The following is a 21,449-nucleotide window of genomic DNA, read 5'->3' on the forward strand; positions in this document are numbered from 1 at the left end:
GGGATGATCTTAGGAAGTGCATACAGTCTCTAAAGAAAATTTCTCCTTTTTTTTTTTTTTCACTTCCACCCAGAATAATGGGTTGTTTCACTGGACTTTTCTCAGAGTCCAATTTGTGCTTTTCATTAGGGGTATTGTTGTTAAGTATAAACCCAAAGAGATTATGCAACGGTTCAGAAAGTATGGGCACAGATTTACTTTCTTCCAAATGTGCAAGACCACACATATAGAACTTTTAAAGTAAATGTTAAAATTCTATAAGTGGCATGTGAATAGCATTCTGTCTCTTAAAATGTATTTCAAATCAATGAATGATTGATGACATAGGGAGAGGAACTTGGCAGGGTTTTAATTTTGAAGCTTGATCTGGTTCAGACAAATGCCTTAGAGTAAGGAGGCTGGTGCCAGTCCACTGCCCAAACTGAATGTCTTTTTCTGTACTAGATTGTGGGTTAGTCAAAGGATTGATTTACCAGTGTTTAATTTCCAGAGGGCAAGGAGGCAGTGGAATTCCTTTACAGTTATTAATAGATTGATTAGATTTAGTGAAACAGAACTTACAATGGTGTGATTTATTTTAGAGGACTTCTGGAATACAGCAGCTTCTGTATTCTTTTTCAAGTGAGCTGTTTAAATGCCAGCGGTAGAATACCATGGGAGGCCAAAGAAAAAAATCAACAAGAGCGATGTAGACACAGATAAAGGTATTTCCTAAGTAATGTATTTTTTTTGTTGTTTTTTTAAGGGCCAAATACTGTTGTGGGGTTTTTTTTTGTGTTTTTTTTTTTTCCCCACAGATGTAACCAAAATGGTTGCAATTTGAATTTATTGTTGTGGCAGCCTCTTACACAGTTGTACATTTTTACTTGTAATGTGACAGTGTAAATGTAGTGGTGAAGGAATATGTTGGTGGTGATTATTATTATGATTATTATTATTATTACTTTTACACTTTTCTAAGCATAGTAAGAGTCCCAAGTTCCTATTTTAATTCAAATATAATTTTTAAAACAGAAAGGTCGACCATACTGTGGAGATGACTCAATATACCTTTGAACCCAGAAAGAACAATTTTGAGTAAAATTTTATTCTTGTGCAGGATTTTAACACCATGGGTGACCAAAGTCACACCAACCAAATTTCCTTCAGCCCCAGTCACCACAAAATTATGTATGCAGGTACAAGAAAATGCAAACAGGGTTGTTCTGTAGTTAAAAGGATTGAAAAAAAGCAAGGATACAGAAAACTTTTAACTTCTCTGGAAAAAGTATGGAGGATACAGCATTATATTCAGGTCAAGGAAAGCACATTCTGGAAATTGCTTTAAAGTCTAAGAAATGTTTTATTGTTCTTGTAGTTTCAGTTTAATATGGAGCACTTAAGTCAATTTTATATGTTAGAGAAAATTCCTATGACTTCTTGTGAAACTTAGCAAATTCCTTCTTCCAGTATTATACAGGTCTCATGACAATGACTTCAAGTGAGTCGGTTATTTGGGAACTCTGTAGTGTACAGTTCAGCCCAAAAATGTTTGTTGCAATGAAATAATTTTGTGTGTGTGTGTGTGTGTGGTTTTCAATCTTACTGAAGACGTTATTAATCTTACTACGTTTTTGGTACTTGTTCTATGTTTAATTTACTTAAAAGTAGAATTTAGTTGTATTCAGTTTGCATAGCTGTGCATACTGTGTATAGGCAGGAGTTTTACTATTTTCACTACAGTTGTGTTTGAGGAGCTAAATAAAAGATCCAAGTCCCATTGTGCTGGGCTCACTACCAGATCAATGCCAAGGGTAAACTTACCTACTAGGTGTAGACAAATATGTCCAGAGGGATTTTAGGATTAGTTAGCCACAGTTTACCAAGAAAGCTGATACTTTACTTTGTGTTTATTGTATACTTATGTTAAGTTTTTAGGTTTTCCATATTATCTGATATGCATTTAGAAGTAGTTTATGAGACTGTAGAGTCTTTAATATTTTGACTCTGTCACTGATCTGTCTCTTTGTCTGCAGAGTACTTTCAGTCTGCTTTCAATTAATGTTACAGGTCTCAAGACAGAAGGCTGTTCCCACCACTAATGTTAATGCTACAGAATCATAGAATCATAGAATAGTTAAGGTTGGAAAGGACCTTAAGATCATCAAGTTCCAACCCCCCTGCCATGGGCAGGGACACCTCACACTAAACCATCTCACCCAAGGCTTCGTCCAACCTGGCCTTGAACACCGCCAGGGATGGAGCATTCACAACCTCCCTGGGCAACTTATTCCAGTGCCTCACCACCCTTACAATAAAGAACTTCCTCCTTATATCCAATCTAAACTGGATATAATCAGAGATACCTAAGAGTCTTTTCAACCAGCTGCCAAAAGTAGTCAGTAGTACCTTTAGGTTATGACAAAAAATGTCAATATGGAAAAATTTAAAGTGTTCATTTTCATGCTCAAGAGTTCTCAACTAGAGAAAGTAAAGTAAAAGATGTGCAGACAGAATCCTTTGGGCACACTGATTTCCCCACCTGTCCTGTATAATCTACATGGGGTGTTCCAGATCCAGACCTCTTCCCACCTATTTATAAAAGCAAAGCAGAAAAAAACGCAAGTTTCTGGAAAATAAGTCATGCATTTCTTCCCTTTCAAAGAATACATTCCTTTAACTGACCTTTACATCAGTATTCTAAAATACCAAATATTCTAGTATGCATTTAGGAAATATTTAACTGTCATGAACAACGTTTTTCTGAGTATAATGCTAATATCATAGCATGAGTCTTAAACTGATTTGTGTAGTTTATTGTACATCTGTATCATATCCGCTCTTTGTTTCTTTGCTTTTTTAGCTGCCTCTAGTCTTTCCAGCTTTTTCTTTTAAGGCAGTTCTCCAAATACTAGCTGAGAGGTATTTTTCCTCGAGAGTCTAGGAATAACTAGGTGGTGATCCACCTAAAAGCCTTATTCTAGGAACATGTTTAATGCACTGTTTTGATAAGATCCTGGTTGAAAAATGGCTGTGACTGCTTTAAATAAAGTGCTGATGCCTGTGGTTTATATACTGGCCTTATGACCAGAGCACTCATTTGAGAAGATGAGTACTTCGAGCCAGTGTTCTCAGAGGGGTTTTAAAGTTGAATCTCCTGTCTCTGAGCTGTCAGTTCACAGATGAATAGGCTGAAATAGCTGATTGATGTAAAAGTGGAAGCCACCACAGATTATATATACATCTAGTGTTTGATATAATTTGTGCGTTTGTTTTAATTCAGTCACTGTTAGTGAAAAATGCCCTGCTTAATTTTTTTTTCCCCAATGTTTAAGTGCCTTAAGGGACAGTATAATTTCCTTTTAGAACTGTGGTATTTGAAAAGTGAACATAAAAATCTCTTTGCAGTAATGACTTCTTGAGGTGTTAAGGGGTTTAAGCATGGCCTCTTGTTAGTATTTCCCAATAGTCTAGCGCTAGGCAGTTCTGCTCAGGATGCTTGCAATTCCAGACCCTCTTCTCAACCTATGCACACTCTCCATGTACTATATTGAGAAACCTAGTATGTAAGTTGGCTTCAGATTCCTTTTTGAGGAGTAAGTGCCTAATTTTCAGTTTAAGCAGCTACAGCCATTCAAAGTCTAAGAGCACTTGCTTATACTTGAATGATGGCTTATATATATTGTGCATCTCTATAGCAAGTACTTTCAAGCTGAATTTCAAGCAGAAGCCAACTGAAATGATGTTTTACGACTTCTTTTCTCCTCTCTGAAGGTAGGTGGACTAATGAGCAGAATAAATGTATCTGGAAACATTTTCAAGTGGGAGAAAATAAGTAAATGCTGCAGCTCATTTTGTTCAGCTATATTGTAAATACATAGATAAATAAAAGCATTTATCTATGAATGCCTGCCCTAATCCCAAAAAGATGGACAACAAGTTGGTAAGTGATAGAACTGTTTTCTGTCCATACATCTGAAGTAATTCAGAGCACTTTTGTCTTTGGAAAAAAAAGGGGTTTGTTTATTTCTGGGTTTTGGTGATTTTTGTTTGTTTGTTTGCTTTTAATAAATAGAACTGTGCAAGACTTGAATAAAATGATGTTGAAGAAGATGATTTGTCATTAACAAACTTGCAATATTTTAAATATAACCCTTAAAGTTTTAGGAGCATTATTAGAGCAACAACTGACATTCCTAACTGGCACCGAAGGTGACAGAACTGTGAGTCAGTAATCTGGAGCAAATTTTCTGTGTATGGAAAACTCAGAATACAGGCAGTTGCATTTTTTTGCAAGAGTTCAATCATCTTACTTAAGTGTCAGACCAGTGCTGCTGGGAGTGTGCAGAGAAAGAGCAGCACTGCCCCTTCAGCTGCAAGGGTTGCTCAGCTTGTCTTACCCAGCGTATGCTTGAGGCTGTTTCTATAAACAGATCTGGGTGGAAAAGAATGGTAACAGCTCACAGATTCTTTGGGGGTGAAAAAAACCGCAGCAACTGGCAATCCCTCAAGTAAGTCAAAAACTGCATGTAGATAACTGTATATATGCCAATTCAAACTACTGATTGTGCTAAGTGTCTGTTAAGGGATGTGTTATAAGAGGCTGCCCCTCCAGCAGCTCTGGGGATGGGCGTACCTCCTGCCTGGCTGCTGGACCCCAGCCTGGGCTGTCCTGGGGCCCAGAGGTCTCTATCCCAAGCTGATGGACACAACTGCTGCTTTTCTGATTGCAGGTTCAACCAGCAGCAAGTCCGAGCATATATCCCAGAGACACACATTCAGAGGACACTGACACAGCCGGAGGACACTGACATAGCCATGAGGAGGCACAGCCTTCAACAGCGCCTGCATATAGTACTGCAGGACTTACGTAAGTGCAGACAGGCAAATCTCCTCATCCTCTTCAACTCATCAAGACTGAAGCTCACTAGTGAAACCACACACCCTCACTCACTCTATTCACAGGGACATTTGCTGATCCCTTGAGCATCAGCATGGCTTCTCTGTCCACTACCACTGCCCAGATCCCAAGTGCTCTTACCTGGTCCATAGGTCTGCTACTTGCCAGCTGGTCCAGCTGGTGTGTGCTGACAAACACAGTCATCTCACAGGCGCCCTGTGCTTGTGTTTCCTCTCAAATATCAGCATGAACCCCCTTGCCTGTCTGATACCTGTGGTGGGTCAACTTTAGCTAAGGGCCAAACTCCAAGTGCTCGCACTCCTCCAGCAGAACAGAGGGATAAAATAGGTCAAGGAAGCATGTGGGTCACAATAGAGACAGAGAGGGTGCTTACCAGTTACTGTCACAGGAAGACAGACTTGGAGACGATTCATTTATTGCCAATTAAAATTGATTGAGGTAGTGAAAAACAAACCTTAAACCACCACCTTTCCTCCCTTTCTGTCCCAGGCTGAACTTCACTCTTTCCATCCTGATTCCTTTCCCCACCCCTAAGTGATGCAGGGAGGGTGGCAGCAGTGCAGTTGGTACACAGTTATTCCTCTCTCTCCATTCTTCTTCAGGAGCTTCAGGGAAATAGTTGCTCCCCCATAGTCCTCTCCATTGGCTGCTGTGGGTGGTCAGAGGAGAAGTACATATGAGGAGGAACTCTTGGTTACTCACTGAAAAACTCACCAGGAAAAACTGTCTTTGTCAGTGAAGCAATATCACTGGACATAATACTACAGCTGGTAGTTCTACCTGGAAGTAAGCCACCTCTTAACCAAACATTGTGGTCTAATACAGTATACACTGATTTCAATAGTACATAAATAGGAATTAATCCCTAGGTGTCTGGTGCACCTGACCTGCCTCTGCTTAAAACCATATTTTGAAAGTTGCTTTTTCCACAGGAGCACAAATGCAGGATAATTGCAGAACATGTAATTTCATCAAACTGGGTCTTGCTATAAGTGCCTACTTATAGTACAGGATAATCCAGGTGAAATAGGAGCCTTCTTGCACCACACAGTATTTCATTTGCCTAATGTACCGCAGACTTATGCATGAATAACATATCCAGTCTCTACCTGCAGTTCTGTGTTAGGGTTAGGATTTTGACTGCTTCTACAGGTTGTAGGCAATGCTCCTAAGGTGCTACTTACTGTAACATTTGCCACCATTGCTGAATACTTGTCACTCTTGTAGGAAAGGAATGGGGTGGGGTGGGGGAAGAGAGTGAGGGTCCTCTTGGATCATGTAGTTGAAATAAGGAGCAATTGTTTTAAGACAATGAAGCTGTAGCATGCTGGGAAAGCAGTACAGCACAGCTCCTTCTTCACCGACCTGTCTTGTGGCTCTGTGGGATTTATATGCCCTGCTCATACCCTCTGCTGAGTACCTGCCCTGTCCACACAGGCTTACTCTGGACAGGAGATGTAGGTATGCTCCTGGAGCACAGCTCCCAAGTAGTTCTGAATCATTGTGCATATCTGGTTGTGATGACAGTAGCACCCCACACAGCTCGGCTCCAGAGCTTGCCTAACATGACAAGAAGCTGTTAAGTTATAAACACTCAGCTGTCCTGGGGTTGATGTGAATGGCCCTAAGGCAAGATGTCTGTTGCCTGGTGCAGGCAGCATGACTGGCACACTAAGTTAAAAGAGGAGCTATGGGACTGTGCTGGCCATGGTACTTCATCTCAAGACAGCCCTAATAATAATAAGATATGTGTGTCTGTGCTGGTGAGACATGAAAGTATGTAGTGCTGTACCACGGGGTACTCTTGCAAAATGTAGTGTGAATGTGGCTATTGTGCTCAAAAGGAGGCTGGGACTTCTCCAGTATGGATGGGACAGGGACATGCCTTCCAGCTTGGACACTGACATGTTAATCTCAACAAAGTCAGTGAATACATAGCCAAGGTAGAAATCTGTGTGGAGTTCTGTACCTAAACTCCTACACAAGTGATAAAATCCATGTGTGGCTGTTTAGGTATGTCTGGTGATACACATGTCCTAACTTTTATTTCCACAGATGCTCCTTGAACTCACTTGAAAAATAGCAGAATTATGTTAGTGGTCTCTCTTGAAATCGGCCGAATATATAGTCAAGCATCAAAGCTGATGAAGCCAGAGAGCAATTAAGGAGAAGGGACTTGGACTGACAGTCCTGAGATTAGGCTTGACCCAAGAGAAAATGGAGAATGTGAAATACTGGATTTTACTCTGTACTCCAGGGTCTGCCTCTGCATTTTCTTAAAACAAACAAAAAACAGCAGCCAGGCTGCCATCCTGAAATGTGCAAGATTTGGACTCAAACCTTCTTGAATAGAGAAATGTTTAGATTTTGGCTTTTCTGTATCCTTGACCAGTGCTCTAATAATGCTTTAGGGCACAAAGTGTCTAAATTACCAAAGGGCAAAAGGAGGCACTTCCTATTAAGGTTTTTTTAAAGAGTCGTTATTCTTAGGATGGAGGGAACATTGTTAGAAGAAGGCAAGTATGTCCTTTGCCATGATTTGTTCTTCGGGTAATAAATTTAAATGATAAAACCATCAAGCACAAGACAAATGTTGATTAAATATAGGTGAGGTGTGGTGAGGAACAAAGAACAAAAAAAAATCTGTTATGAAAAATGGTTTTCAATAATAATTATAAAGAATTAGAGTCCCATTTGAGCAGGGAGCCCAGCAGCCAGTGCCCATATACATTTCATATACATTTCATATACATTTCATGTGCATAGGTGCTCCTGTGTATTTTTTTCAAGAAGCATGGCATGCGTCCATTATACTGCCCAGCTTTTAGTGGGAATATTGCCATAATGGGGGTTCCATAACATGACGTAATAAAAGCAATGGATGAACACTGTAATTCCAGGACACAAATGATGTAGGAATGATAAAATAGATTGTGCTAGCTTAGACATCTTTTTAAAAAAGCTTACTTTAAAATAAAGCAAAAAGCAATAAGGTTGTTGCCTGCTGAACTTGATAACAGGTATTACTGGACTGAAACACTGTTTCTGCTTGAAAGAACGTACTGCTAGAACAGTGCTACCAACCACGTTATTCAGAAGGTGACAGAGGTGTGCTAAGAAATACCAGAAACAGTAAGAGAGAAGAAAGTGCGAAAAGTGAGTAACATCACTTATTTCTATGGAAACTCGAGGAGTGCTACCTCAGAGCTGGATGCAGAAACTTAATTTGTAAACACTACAAAGGACTGTTGCTTGGGGCAAGTAATCACAGAACCCAGAGGAAGAGAAAGAACACTTGTTTTCTTTCCGAGCAGGCACCCAAAAAGCTGCTCTTCAATAATGACAGAAGTTCAACATCCAAAAAAATGTGTTATGTTAATGCATAATTAAAAAAGGAGCTATATAAAATTAATATATCTTCAAAATGAAATTAAAAGGAGCTATTCAAAGGGTAGAAGCTTCTCAGGCACAAAGAGTGTTTTTAAAAGTATCAGTACACATATAAGATATCCCCCAAAATACCACCTGTGAGAAAACATCCTTTTGCAGCCCCCAACATGGTATTTTAAAGAAAGGTCAATACCAACCCTTTTAAACCAAAGATGAGAAGGAAGCCACCTAAAAAAAATCTATGAAGCTGATTAGTTATGGAGATATGAAAGGACATCTTTTCTCAAGCAATCTAATGGCTGTGAGAGACTGAACTGAAATCAGACTCGACCATGCACTGTCTCAAAGATGAGTGTGGGGAGCTGAGGTCCACTATATCCAGGATGGGTATGAGGAGCTGAGATGGAACTGTGCCATCTGTTGCCTGAGAGATGGGTGCGAGGAGCCGAGATAAGACTCCACCATCAAGGATTGGTGTAGGGAATTGTTGCCCATTATGTCAAGGATTGCTGACAGACATGCGCAGTTGAAGAGCTGGCTGCAAGACCAGCAAAACTGGATGCATGTGATCCACCAGGAATGTGCAGTACATGACAGTAAGAAAAGAGGTACTCCTCCCAACACATAATAAAAGGGGAAAAAGGTAATCACCATTCTGGCCACCCACCTCTGATGAGGACTATGGACCCTGGGGGAGACCCACCACTGAAGATGATGACTATGGACCCACGGTGGTGACTATCTCTCTGCACTCTCAATGCTTGCTTAATTTCTATCTTTTTTTCAAATCTGTCCTATTGCTAGATTTTTTAATAATAATTACATTTTTAATAGTAATTCTCTTTCTATAATAATCATCTTTATATAGTAAACTGATCAATTATGGTACTTGACCTCACTTGCATCTTAATTTCACTCTCAGGATCACAAATCAAATAAGTCAGATACTGGGTTTTATGCAGTCGGACTCTGGCAATGGCACAGTAAAAAAATGAAGTGCTTGCTTGCAGTGGAGTTCATTACAAGAGAAGCTACTGAAGTGTGAGTTGGAGGAGTTGTCTCAGATCTAAGTTTAAAACAAATAATCCAAAAGAATTAGACTAGTATCTGAAACAGTAGTCAAATGGTATTCTACAGGGACCCATAAATTGCAATGGAAATTGAGGTTGCAAAACTACAGACTGTGGAGTGTGCTGAAACTGGCTTGCTTGCAGCAGACATGCTGCTAAATGACCCACTAAGTGGAGTCAGAGTGTCTTTTTGGTAGAGGAACATCATGATTCTGATCAGTCAGTCAACGTCACTGTGCTATTGTGTAAAAGATCCTTGATCTGCTCACTCCTGAATATTGTGTGTGGGACCTGCTATCTCAGAAAACGGTATAGTAAAAATGAAGGGATATAATCTTAGAAAAAATTGGGTGGTATACTAGAAATCAATAAAATTGTGGCAGTTTTGGCAGAGGTGAGATGTGAATGGATATTCTCTATTTTTTCTAAAGCATGAACAAGGGGGGAACCCAACTGAACTATTTGGAAGCAGTTTTAAAATCAAAACAAACCAAATAAGCACAGTCTGGTTGTGTAACTTGTTGCCACAAAAGTTTTGAAAACTGGAAGGATAAATAGATGCAAAGAATTGTGGTATAAATTCATGTAAGAAAGGTCAATAAAAGCTATTGAAAACTAATGTGAACATGGCTTTCAGCACAGAAATCTGTAGGACCCAGGTCGTTGGAACTGGTAGCATGTAGATTAAAATAATCCGTGGAAGTAGCATAGTTAACTTTCTTATTTTTCCTAAGCGTCTGCTACTGTAATCCTGTTAGGCACAAGAGAGTGGGCTGGCCAGATCTTTGATCTGGTGTATTTCATCAGTACTGTGATTGATACTGCTCTTTTTCTTCCAAAAATGAAGTCTTACTGGAAAATTGATAAACTGGACTCACATGAAAGTATCTAAAATACAAGTACAGTAGATACATTGGCAGAGTAGACACTGTCTTTCACCTGTTTGTTAAAAAAGAACATTGATGAAATCACATCCTAGCAGATGGTTTTAATTGTGTATTCCCTACTTTAACTAACATAAAAGGTTTTGCAAGAGTACTGAGAACTTGGGTTCTGGTACTGTCTTGCTAAATGATAGCTCTCTTAGTTGTGAACAAGCCCTCCCTGTGGAGTAATAACTCCCTAGTGCACCTATGGGCATAACACACCACATAGAGCCATGTGAAAAGGAAAATGTGTTTTTGGAATACTTTTTCCTTGTGATGAGTAGTGGGACTATATAAGGCAGAATCCAGAAAGACAGTCCTGGGCATTTTGTTGTGCTAACAGCTATTGAAGTGCTGGGACTCACTCGCACCCTGCTTTTAGAGCTGGTGATGTTCAGCTGCTTTAGCAAAGCTGTTTTTCTTTTTATTTAATGCATCAGAAAACCAGGAAAACAGGTAGATGTAAGAATGCATTTGGATTCCAGTGAACCTGCCTGGTACATCACTCTAGAAACAAAATTCCTGCTTACACACAGAATTTACAGAAAAGAAATTTGTTAAAACTGGTATGAAGCTGACATGGTAAAATCCAGAGGGAAAATGCTTTGACTGTGATTGTCAGAAATCCGTGTTTCCCATTTTTCAAAATGGAACATGAGTTGAACATGGTTTATATTTCCTACAACTAGCTATTTTCTTTCTTTGAAATGTGTTAGAGGGAGGAGCCCAGAAGTGCTGTGGGAGGGACTAAAATTCATATTAAAGTTTTAGCATGAGAGGGAGAATTGTCAGAGTAGAAGGTTTCTTCTGAGGTTCTGCTTTCTTATTTTTATTTTTTTTTTCCAATTTAGGATGATAAATATTCATGTTCAGATTCTTCTAACAATTCTTTTTTGGAATTCTGATTGTCAGATTATTCCCAGGATTGAAGAATGTGGACTTTCATGTTCTCAGGTAATCTGTTACTTGTTCCTATTTGCTACCTATTAGTTTAGTAGTTGTATGTTGCCAAAATAATAGTGAGAAAAGCAAGAAAGGAAAATGGAAAACTAATTCAGCTGTCCTGAACATTCACTTTATATTTCTGTCATTCTGAATCAAGTGTCCAAAGTGGCAAAAATGATTGTTAGGAAGGGAGTAAGAAAATGTATCTTACACTGTTTCCAAATGCTGTTGTTAGTACCTTTTAAATCTGTCATTTGTATTTGAAAAACTTTACTAAGTTCATATTCGTTGCTTTGGGGAGTCAGTGTTAGCAAGGGCAGTGCTGCCAAAGAGATGAAAGAGGGAGGGATGGAAGGGTTCAGAAATTGCTAATTATGTTGGGAATACATAATACTGACTTTCCTACGAAAAAAAAAATAAATTAATTAAACTTCAGAAAGAGTAAAAACTGGGTTTAATTTTGTAGGATGAATGGAACTGCAGTGTTAAATTAATTACTTATGTATGTGCATAAAGTGGAGTCTGAACCATATACCATCTCTTCAGTATTTGAAATTCGTATGTTTCCAAGTATCCCCACACAGGGGCAGTGTGGAGATATCGTACTTCTGTTGGCATTTTGAAACTGTAAGAATAATCTGAAAGATATATAAATAATACTAATAAAAAGGAATAAAATAATCGTGTACCTGATTTTCAGTCTTAGTTGAGAATGATAACTATGTACTTTCTACAGAGAAGTAGAATTGATGGCATGAAAGACAGTGGCTGTCTGTTCAGACTTCTTGGATATGCCAGTGTTTAAAAGGAGAGGCAATGAGGCATCCTAAAGTGGTACTTCACAGATATTAAGTTAGTACATGTTTCTGAAAGTTATTCTATATTTTATATGTTTATCCTAGAAAATATCAGGAATAAAGATGCTTATAAAACACTAGGTTGAAAGACCCCTCCCTTGAAGTTGTTTAATATTCCCACATTTAAATTCTGTAGTGCCTATCCACTTAAATAACATTTTCAGAATAATAAAGTATAGTCATAAGACGTTAATCTCTAGATATGGCTGAGGACTTTTAAATAATTTTTATGTACTTAACATTTATGAATGCAAACGTGCATTTTAAATAATTTATGCTCCTCGGCCTGCTGCAATGAGAGTTTAAAATAGAGATGATTAACCATTCTAATTTATCCCTCCACAGAGTGTGTGACTGTCAGACTCAGCATGTGAAAAACAATACCAGCCTTTTTATGGTGGGGTTCTCTCTAGTGGATAGGGTTGACCTCTGAGGACCTTAAACAGCATCTTTCTCTGTCATAGGCATGCATTCATTGGATGCCTAAGATATAGATTTGTCCTACAACATATTAAATGAATGTTGGATAAATGAGAAAGGTGTTGTATTGTTTGGTTTTGGTGTTTTTTTTTTTTTTGTTTTTTGGTTGGGTTGGTTTTGTGGGTTTTTTTTAGTTTTGTCGTTTTGTGGGGTTTTTTGTTTGTTTGTTTTGTCTTGTTTTGCTTTAGTTTACAGGGGAAATACATTGTTTCCACTATAATGGAATCAATTAATCATCTGTGATGTTAGAGACAGGATTCAGTTCATGTTCTCTATGTAATGTTTTTGCTAGATGTATTCTGTGGAATCTTGAACACATTAATGGCTTTTTAAGACAAAAATGTTTTCTCACTGGAAACAACAATGATCTCAACAGGATAAATTACTGCCAGCGCAGCATTTCAGTCTACTGCAGAGCATTTTAGCTACATGAAATTAGGAGTCTCACTACTAGCTTGTTAGAGAAAACTCCTTCCTTTTCCTGTGGAAGTAACTTCAATTTCCCTACAGAACTGACCACAATTTGTGGCTTTCATGCCATTCTTACCTGCGTTAGTTTGAAAGGGAGCTGTTTAACTTCATCTGTGATGTTGACTCAATGTCTTTTTAGGGGCACTAACCAGGATTTAAAATTTGTCCTTGTCTATGTGCAATATGTGTGCTGTCTTCAGTACCATGTTTTATAGCAATTTGCTTAAGGTGAGATACTGTAATTTTAAAACCACCATAAGTTTTCTGTAGCTGCTATTGCTACAAGTGAGTATTATAGAAAATTGTTTTTTTCTTTATGAAGTTTTCTGGTAAGTTTATACAAGTGGATTTCTCTTCTGCAGAGTCAGCCCTGAGGTTGTGTGGCTCTTCATCAAGCTATAGGGGAATGAAAAGCTATTGATTTCCATTTTGCTACTTTTTTCAGACTGTGGGTACTGTCAGAAGGTTTTGAGCAGCATTAATAACTAAAACCCTACATTTTGACCAGCAGATTAGATTTTAAGGTGGCTGTGTCTCCTGAATATTTGTAAGTAGTTTTGACCTCCTTGGCTACTCCACTTTGGTTATACACTTTGAGTTGTTCACTAAGAAGAGTAAAGTATGGGCTGCGAGAGGGAAATAATGACACAACTGTTTTGAGGTATGTGACTTAAAAACCCTTCACTGAACTGTTTAGATTTTGGATCTTATTATAATTTTATGAATCATTCTTAGTTTACCATATGTATTCAGCAAGACATCTTTGCATTGCCTTATACAAGGCAACATCCAGGTTTCATTACTATACCACAAGCTGTACTTCTGTTCAGTACACGAAAGGAAAAAAACAAAAGAACATTGGATGTTTATGCAAGTAAATGAAAATTTAAACAGCATGAAAATATACAATTGTGGGTTGAGTTATGGCAAAGGAACAACCAAGCTTTTATTATGCGCTATGATTTATTTCTCCTTCCTGATTTTAATGGCTTGGCTTTAGAACTTGTGTGGTTTTCTGGTATTCAGAGGTTAAATACAATGGGTTTGGTCTCCATGCCTCACCCAATAGCAAACACAGTTATCAACCAAGTTTCCCTGTAAAAGCATAGGGGAATCCCAGCCTGCAATTGAAATTGGGTTTGTGCCCTACTCATTTTACAATCCGCATTGTTTGCAGGCTGTACACAAAGAAACAGGCTTACCAAATTTGACTGAACAGCTGGTAAAGATCAAGAGCACTACATTTAAAAAGCTCTCCAGAAGACTATGAAATAGTATTTGTATTGTTTGCCTTTAAATGTAGTAATGTTTCCAAAGTCCATGGATAAAGAAGGAAACCCAAAATGGAATCCGGGATTTCCCTGCAATTATAAAGGTTATTGGCAACAAATTCTTGATATAGTTGCTCCCTGTTCATGGTATTCACAGTTGATGTATGTGATGTTTCTTTACTGGATATTTATGCCAGAGATCAGTCTATTGTTGCTGAATACTATACACTGCAAAACCAGTGCAAAAACAGCCCTTAGGCCACTAACTCAGCTGGCATAGATTGGCATACTTTGGCATTCTTACGGGAAGCAATTCATATTTTGACAGTGTTCCCAAGCCACTAAAAAATGGACATTATAATCTAGGTGACATAATTCAGTTCTTCCCTAAAATATGTTTGAAAATCTATATTCAGACATAGAAAATGTCTGAAGAGACTGCTCATAGGCCTGGCTTCCTCAGAACGAGTGAGAGAGATACAGTGTGAAGTCCTGACATAGGACGATGATTCACCACAGACAAAAGTCTGTGCATGCATTGATATAGTTGATGACCGGAGGAGATGCATACAAATATAAAACATACCCTCTGCTAATATTTGCTGAGTATAATCCACAAGAACATGCACTACATAGAAAGCCTGGGTTTTGCACCCCTGCCTGTCACTGACTCACTTGTGTGGCCCTATTCAAGTAATTTCCTTTCTCCAGTTTTCACAAGTACAAAATAGTGATGACCTTCCTGTGTGATGTGTCTTAATTACATGTTTTAGTTAAATGCTTTGAATACTATGATTAAGCGTTAAGTACTCATTAGTCAAAACAGTCATATTGAGTCACTGTATTACAGTGATATTAACCCATTTGCTTAGATATCCCTGCTTGCCTTCTCTGCTGATAGTCAGGAGAGCTGCACTTCAGTGAGTTAAGGTGACTTATCTCTTGAACTGTGTTTTACATTTGCTCTTAAGGTCAGAAATATCTTAACAATGATATAAGACACTTAACTTCCATGTTTCCTGCTATGTCCTATGCCATCCCCTTTCCTCACCTCCTGAGAAGAAAACAGCCAGTGACAGATACAAGCAGGGACTTACAAAATACTCCAGTGATCCTCATTATTAGAACATCTACCAACACTTTCAGGAGTGGTGGAGATGGAGAAAGCCCTGCGAGTCTGAACTTGCAAAAAATGCAGCAGTAGCTCTTGTTTATTTTCTTTCTCCCTTCTTCCTTCCTTGAGAACTCTGGAAAAAAGTTAGAAGGTTTGAAAGAGGTAATCCACTGGAGTAGCATGAGCTGAGGCACTACAAGAAAGTCATGGAAGCTGGGGTCACAAAATTAACAGATGTTGGAACTGAACCAGACAAGGTATCCTGAAACTGAAACACAAGGCAGTGCTAGAGGCTTCACCGCCCTCATATGTCACATAAAGATGTGCGATCAGTACCCACAGCAGGAGGTAGATATTAAAAAAAAAAAAACAAACCTAAAAAGGGATATATAAGCAGGCTCAGCAGGACATGGGAGCGGGTGACCTTTATTATTGGCTGTGAATGTTAGCTCACAGATCTCTCTCAGCGCTGATCTTAGGGAGGGAAGATGTTCGTCAGCTCCATTTGAGCCCAGCATACAGTGGTGAATATGGAGATCTGGGAGTAGGTGCTTTCCACAGCTGCAGAATATTGTTGTCTGACTGCTTTGCAGTTGGAAAGCTTCTTGTAATTTGATGAAATCTGGGCTGACAAATCTTTTTTAGTAGTGGTAGTAACTATAATGAGACCATGTGGTGTGGCCTAGCTGGAATTCATGCAGTGAGGTCTAGGATTAGCTTAATTTGTACATTTGCTGAAGCTGGCAATGCTGTACCTGTTACTTTGTCGTGTTTGTTTATACTATCCTGGTCCTCCTCTCTTGCCAGAATGCCTGTGCATGGGAGAGAACCAGGGATGGTAAAAAATGAGAAGGAACAAAAAGAGGGTTTAAAGACTTATTTCTAAGGTTAGCTTTGGATACTCTCGTGGCTTTTTGGTTCAGCATTGAGAAGCTCACCTCATTCCCAGATAGGTAGGTAATTTGGACCTCAGAAAGAAGCTTCCCCCTACCTCTAACTACAAATAATTTGGTTTCTAGGAGCCCTGAATTCCTGTGTGCTGTGGTTACAAGGCTGTTCAAATCAGGAACCGTTATTTCAAGTTATATGTGTTTTGTTACCATCATCCTTGCAAGAGATGCCTAGGTTTTATGTATCAACTCTGGTGTAGATGTTTTTGTGTTAGTATTCATACTCTCAGGAAAATATTTTTCTTTGTGAAACTTTTTTCATTTTTTGGCATTTATTGTCTTTTTTTGTTTGATTGTTTGTTTGTTTTTTAAACCGGGGATTTATTTGCCATCTTAAAAATAGAAAGCAGAGACTATATCCTGAACAGCAGCTTGTTGGTGACCAAGTTCCAGACCAGCTCTATGATATGGACACATCACAGTACTGACCCTGCTTTTACAACTGCAGGAATTCAGTGGTCTAGAATTTTCTGAGGTCATGAATAAGCTGGAAAGTCACAGTAACTAATGATGATGAGGTCTGGAATGGATTGCTTGTGGAGCTTATAGAGATCTCCACACATGCTATGAAAATCTCAGTTACGTCTCAGATAAAGGTCATTCTTTCTAAGGCAGACATGTAAAGTAGATGGCATCTTGAGTGCTTTCTAACCCTAATATCTCTGCTTTCATTCATAATTTTCTCTCTTGTGGGATGTAAAGATGGTCTGTCAAGTCATATTTAGCTTATTCCTTCAGAACAGTCAAGAGAGCCAAGGCTGCTCTTGCTGTACTGCATGTCCTGCCCTTTCAGCATGCAAAGTACTGAACTCACCATGAAAACTGTATGGGACATATAACCTCCTTCAGGAAGTGTCTATGCAAAAAAGATGAGAATTTTAGTTTTACTTTGCAGATTATCTGTGACTCTTGAAAGAAAATGTTTCAACTTAGTTGCTTTGAGTATGTGTGGTAAATTTCAATCATTTCTGGAAAATATTGTCTTGGAGTTGCCTCTACTTGCCTGCATATTTTCAGAAAGTATGAATCATATAAACAACATTGTGCAGTACTAGATGTGCATTCATTTTCTTTTCTTGGAAAAACTTGGAGGAAATAGAATTTATTGCACTTAACACATTTCACTGTCTCCAGTTTTGTTTTTCCCTTTCATCCCTACATATGCAAACTTCCTTGATCTTTTTCCCACTTCCTCATCTCCCTGACCTGCTGTTCTTCCTTCCATGACTGCAATGACAGTTTTCTCCATTACTTTACGAATGTCTATATCTTTCTATTATAACTTATCTCCTTTAAAAAAAAAATAAAAAATTTTTGCTATTCTCAGTATAGTATCATGCTTCATGCTTGGCTTTGGTCCGTAATGTGTTAGTTTATCTATAATATGCCATTTTTAAGTGTGAGAGGACTAGAAAATAGGTAAGTAGGGTTTTTTTCCTCTTACCAGTTTCTTCAAGGAAGAGATACTTCTAGGAGCTTATAGGGATTACTAGAATTTGGAGCAGGGTTTAAAGGAGCTATAGCTCTCCTGTCTCCACTAGCTGTATTTTCCCTCATTTTTAATATATTGAGATAGAATAATTTTTACAGCATGATCTCATTTGTGTTACCATTCAATGTAGATGAGGCCATTAGTGACATGGTTTATGGGTGGACTTGACAGCCCTGGAGTAATGGTTGGGCTTGATGATCTTAAAGGTCTTTTCCAATCTAGTTGATTCTATGATTCTATGAGTATTTTCTCTTCCACTTAGGGGGAAAAAACACATACGTTTTAGCCAAATGTGAGGCATAGGTGGTTTTCAGTGAGTAAGAGCTATGATTAAAAATGAGACATAGGGTGAAGCAATATATGAAGGTACTGAACACTGATGGGTTTATTAAGCTGAGGCAATGCCCAGGAATTATTGCTGCCTTTAGGGAGAACAGCATGATCTGGAGAGTCAGGTGAAACAATGCTGCTGTTGAAACATTGGTAGAATCCTGCCTCTTTGGAAGCCCTTCTTTTGGACCTCTGCCTTTAGTTGGACTGTGCTAACTTTAGCAACTACGGTACCTGGAAGGTACACAAGATAAAGCCAAACATAATTATTCCATAATTTGGTCCTCAGCCCCCAACAGAGTTAAAAGTTCACAGTAAAAAAAGAAATAGACTGTGCAATGACTTTTTGTGTAATTATTTTTTATTTTGTATGTTATATTATTTATTCTTCCTTAGCATTTCCAAATGTATTCATAACTGGCTTTTATATCGGTTATCTCAAACTGCAAATGTTTCAGCTGGAATGCACAGTATAGATATTTTCAGTAGGGCTTTTGTATATGGCATTTTTTGAATGTGTTTTAATCTTTCATGTACACACATTGCTAGCTCTTTCAAAGAAAGATGTTTTGGCTTTTGTGGCTCTTGATAGGAGAGGACAGGCATGTATAGAGGGATTCTGGTGCAAGATTTCTGATGTAGGATTAAGACTTTCAGTTGCCATAATAATACAAATATGAATAGTTAGGAAATAATCCTGTGAAATATTTTCAAGTGTGCAGCTGCAAAATAAGTAAATAAATGTATGTTTTCACCTTTGAGTACTAAGCTTTACCTCATTTTGCTGCGGCTAGAGTGTTTCTGTAACTTAAGCAAGCACAGTTAGAGCTAGTCAGGTGTCTTAATCATCAAGTCTTTAATGGAAACAGTTCCTTAACTGATACTGTGGCATCAGGAAGTAATGCAGTGGCCTGTCAGGATTGCCATCAGAAACTACCACTGCTTCTAGCATGGCCTGAGGTATCATTTGTATGGCCTTACAGCCTTACACAATCATGTAACAAGCTAAGGCTAGAATAAAACCAAAGACAACATTTAAAATATTTTCCATCAGGAAAAGCTATAATCAGGGATAGTTTCAAGGTTATTTGAGTTTGAAATTTTTCTGTTTAGGAGAAGAGGAAGAAACACAATATGTATGGGAGCTGCAAAACCCCAGAAGCGTGCTCCTGCATATATTTCCATGGCTTTGAAGGGTGTCAGCCCTGACACGTGGCCTCCAAAGTCTTGAAACTGCTATAATAAATTATTGCCAAGTGTGCTTTGTTGTTCTAAATTTTGGTATTTGTGATTCATGCTGGCAGGGTTGGGATTAGCAAGTGAATTTTTGGTTTTAAGCCCTTCTGCTCCCAGCATTTCAGGATAGTATCTCTGCAACATTCACCCATTCTATGACCCTGCTCCTTTCCTATTGTTCCAGGTTATTAAATACAGATTACATGGAGAGAATGAAAAAGCATTAGTGACTTGTTAGGGCAGTATGAGAAACCTGCGTGCTCATCATGGTGCTGCCTCAAGTTAGGCAAGGGAAAAAGTTAAGCACTATGTTAGTCTCACCTCCAGTCTCTACAGCCCAGGCACCTGAGTTAGGAGCCAGTTTGACGTTCTTTCTTCAGAGTTTGTCTTCAGGAAGACTGGCTGAGCCAGTCTTCCAAAGTTTCAGCTTCTGGTTTTTGGGTGGTTTTTTGAAGACTGCTGAAAATAAAATGTAAGTGGCCTTTGAAGTAGGAAACAGATTTCCCATTTGAATGGTGAAATCATCAGCTTTAAAAATTACATCTTGCCTGTCCTTCTCTCAGACCATCTTTTTTCATATCCTCCGTATGCAGTATTACTGCTTTGACAGGAGGCCTGGGAAACCCTCTCCTTTACTGGGCAGTGTAGCAAACAGACATCTTAAGGGTAGAACTGCTTCAGGTGAAGGAGGATGTTGAACATGGCTGTCCCTTGAGATAAGGACTTGGATGCTAGAGTATAAAAGCTGTAATGGTCCCATATTCTACTTTCCTCTTCTAATATTTCCAGCTTGAAAGAAGCTAAACTTAAGCTTTGTTAGTTTGACCTCTGTTACTGTTAAATCTCCTCCAGCCACTTGCTGCTCTGGGGATGTGGGTGTCTCACAAGTGAGTGTATGCTATCCCAAAGAACTCTGGCATAAGCTAGATGTCATTCCAGCTTCATTCTGGTCATATATCCATGAAGCTTTCAGATCAGAAAGGGAGGTGCCTAATAAGTTTATGTGTCTCCAAGTGTTAGGTGGCAATTAGTAATTATGGATCATGGTGTTTGGCTGAGATTACCACAGTTTGCTTAAATTGTGTTTCAGGTACCTAAATCATCTTTTAGATTTGGCTGACTTCACAGTAGCACAGCATGGTTGAGGTTGGAAGGGACCATCAGGGATCATCTAATCCAACCTCCCTGCTCAGGCAGGGTCACCCAGAACACATTGCTCAGGATTGCGTCCAGACGGCTCTTGAGTATCTCCAGGGAAGGAGACTCCACAACTTTCCTGGGCAACCTATTCCAATGCTTGGTCACCCTCACAGCAAAGTTCTCCCCCATGTTCAGGTGGAACTTCCTGTGTTTTACTTTATGCCCGTTGCCTCTTGCCCTATCACCTGGGATCACTGAGAAGAGTCTGGCCCCATCCTCTCGACACCCTCCCTTCAGATACAATTGATCAGATCCCCCTGAGCCTTCTCTAGGCTGAGCAGACCCAGCTGCCTGAGCAGACCCAGCTGCCTCAGCCTTTCCTCATGAGGGATGCTCCACACCCTTTGTCATTCTTTCCTTCAGTCCTCAAGCTGGGTTTTTCTTGTAGCCTTTTCTGTGCTACAGAGATCATTATTCCATGCTAACCTCAAAGCATGCAGTAGCTGTAGTTGTCTGGAGAGCTTGTGGGATCAGTGTCCTCCAGTTTTTCTAGAAATGGTAAAAGAAATGGCTGACGTGATCTGGTGTTGGTGACAGTACCGTTTCTAGCAGGAGGCTGGACTTGGTGACCTCCAGACCCCTTACACCCTAGATTTCTTTGTTTCCATTTTATCATCCTCTGTGTGAGATCTCCAGTCATTCACTGAACTAACCATTAACGCTGTGTTAGAATGTCCCTGTCTCATTGTTAGACTAGAAGTGCTGATTTGGTAGATTAGTCTTCCTTTCAAGTAGCTGAGTAGTCTGAAATTTTTGACACTCTGTGCATGGGATAGTGCTGATTTATACCAGCTGAGGATATGGCATTCAAAGTACA

At 39.0% G+C, this 21,449-nt stretch overlaps 1 protein-coding gene across 7 annotated transcripts in view; it reads left to right on the forward strand.

Annotated features, from left to right (window-relative positions):
* The first annotated feature begins 11,058 nt into the window (after window positions 1-11,058).
* The window catches only part of IL17REL (interleukin 17 receptor E like), a 44,973-nt gene continuing 34,582 nt past the window's right edge, over window positions 11,059-21,449 (forward strand). For 4 of the 7 annotated variants that reach the window (XR_010609607.1, XR_010609609.1, XR_010609621.1 and 1 more), the window contains exon 1: window positions 11,059-11,240. Coding sequence is in view for 1 of the 7 variants with exons in the window: in XM_065665222.1 (XP_065521294.1) it covers window positions 11,139-11,240 (102 nt within the window). In the remaining 6 variants the exon portion in view is untranslated. The remainder of the gene's footprint in view (window positions 11,241-21,449) is intronic. The other 3 variants (XR_010609626.1, XR_010609627.1, XR_010609625.1) reach the window with 2 other exon arrangements.

This window comes from Lathamus discolor, chromosome 1 (assembly GCF_037157495.1).
Source record: "Lathamus discolor isolate bLatDis1 chromosome 1, bLatDis1.hap1, whole genome shotgun sequence".
NCBI lineage: Eukaryota > Metazoa > Chordata > Aves > Psittaciformes > Psittacidae > Lathamus > Lathamus discolor.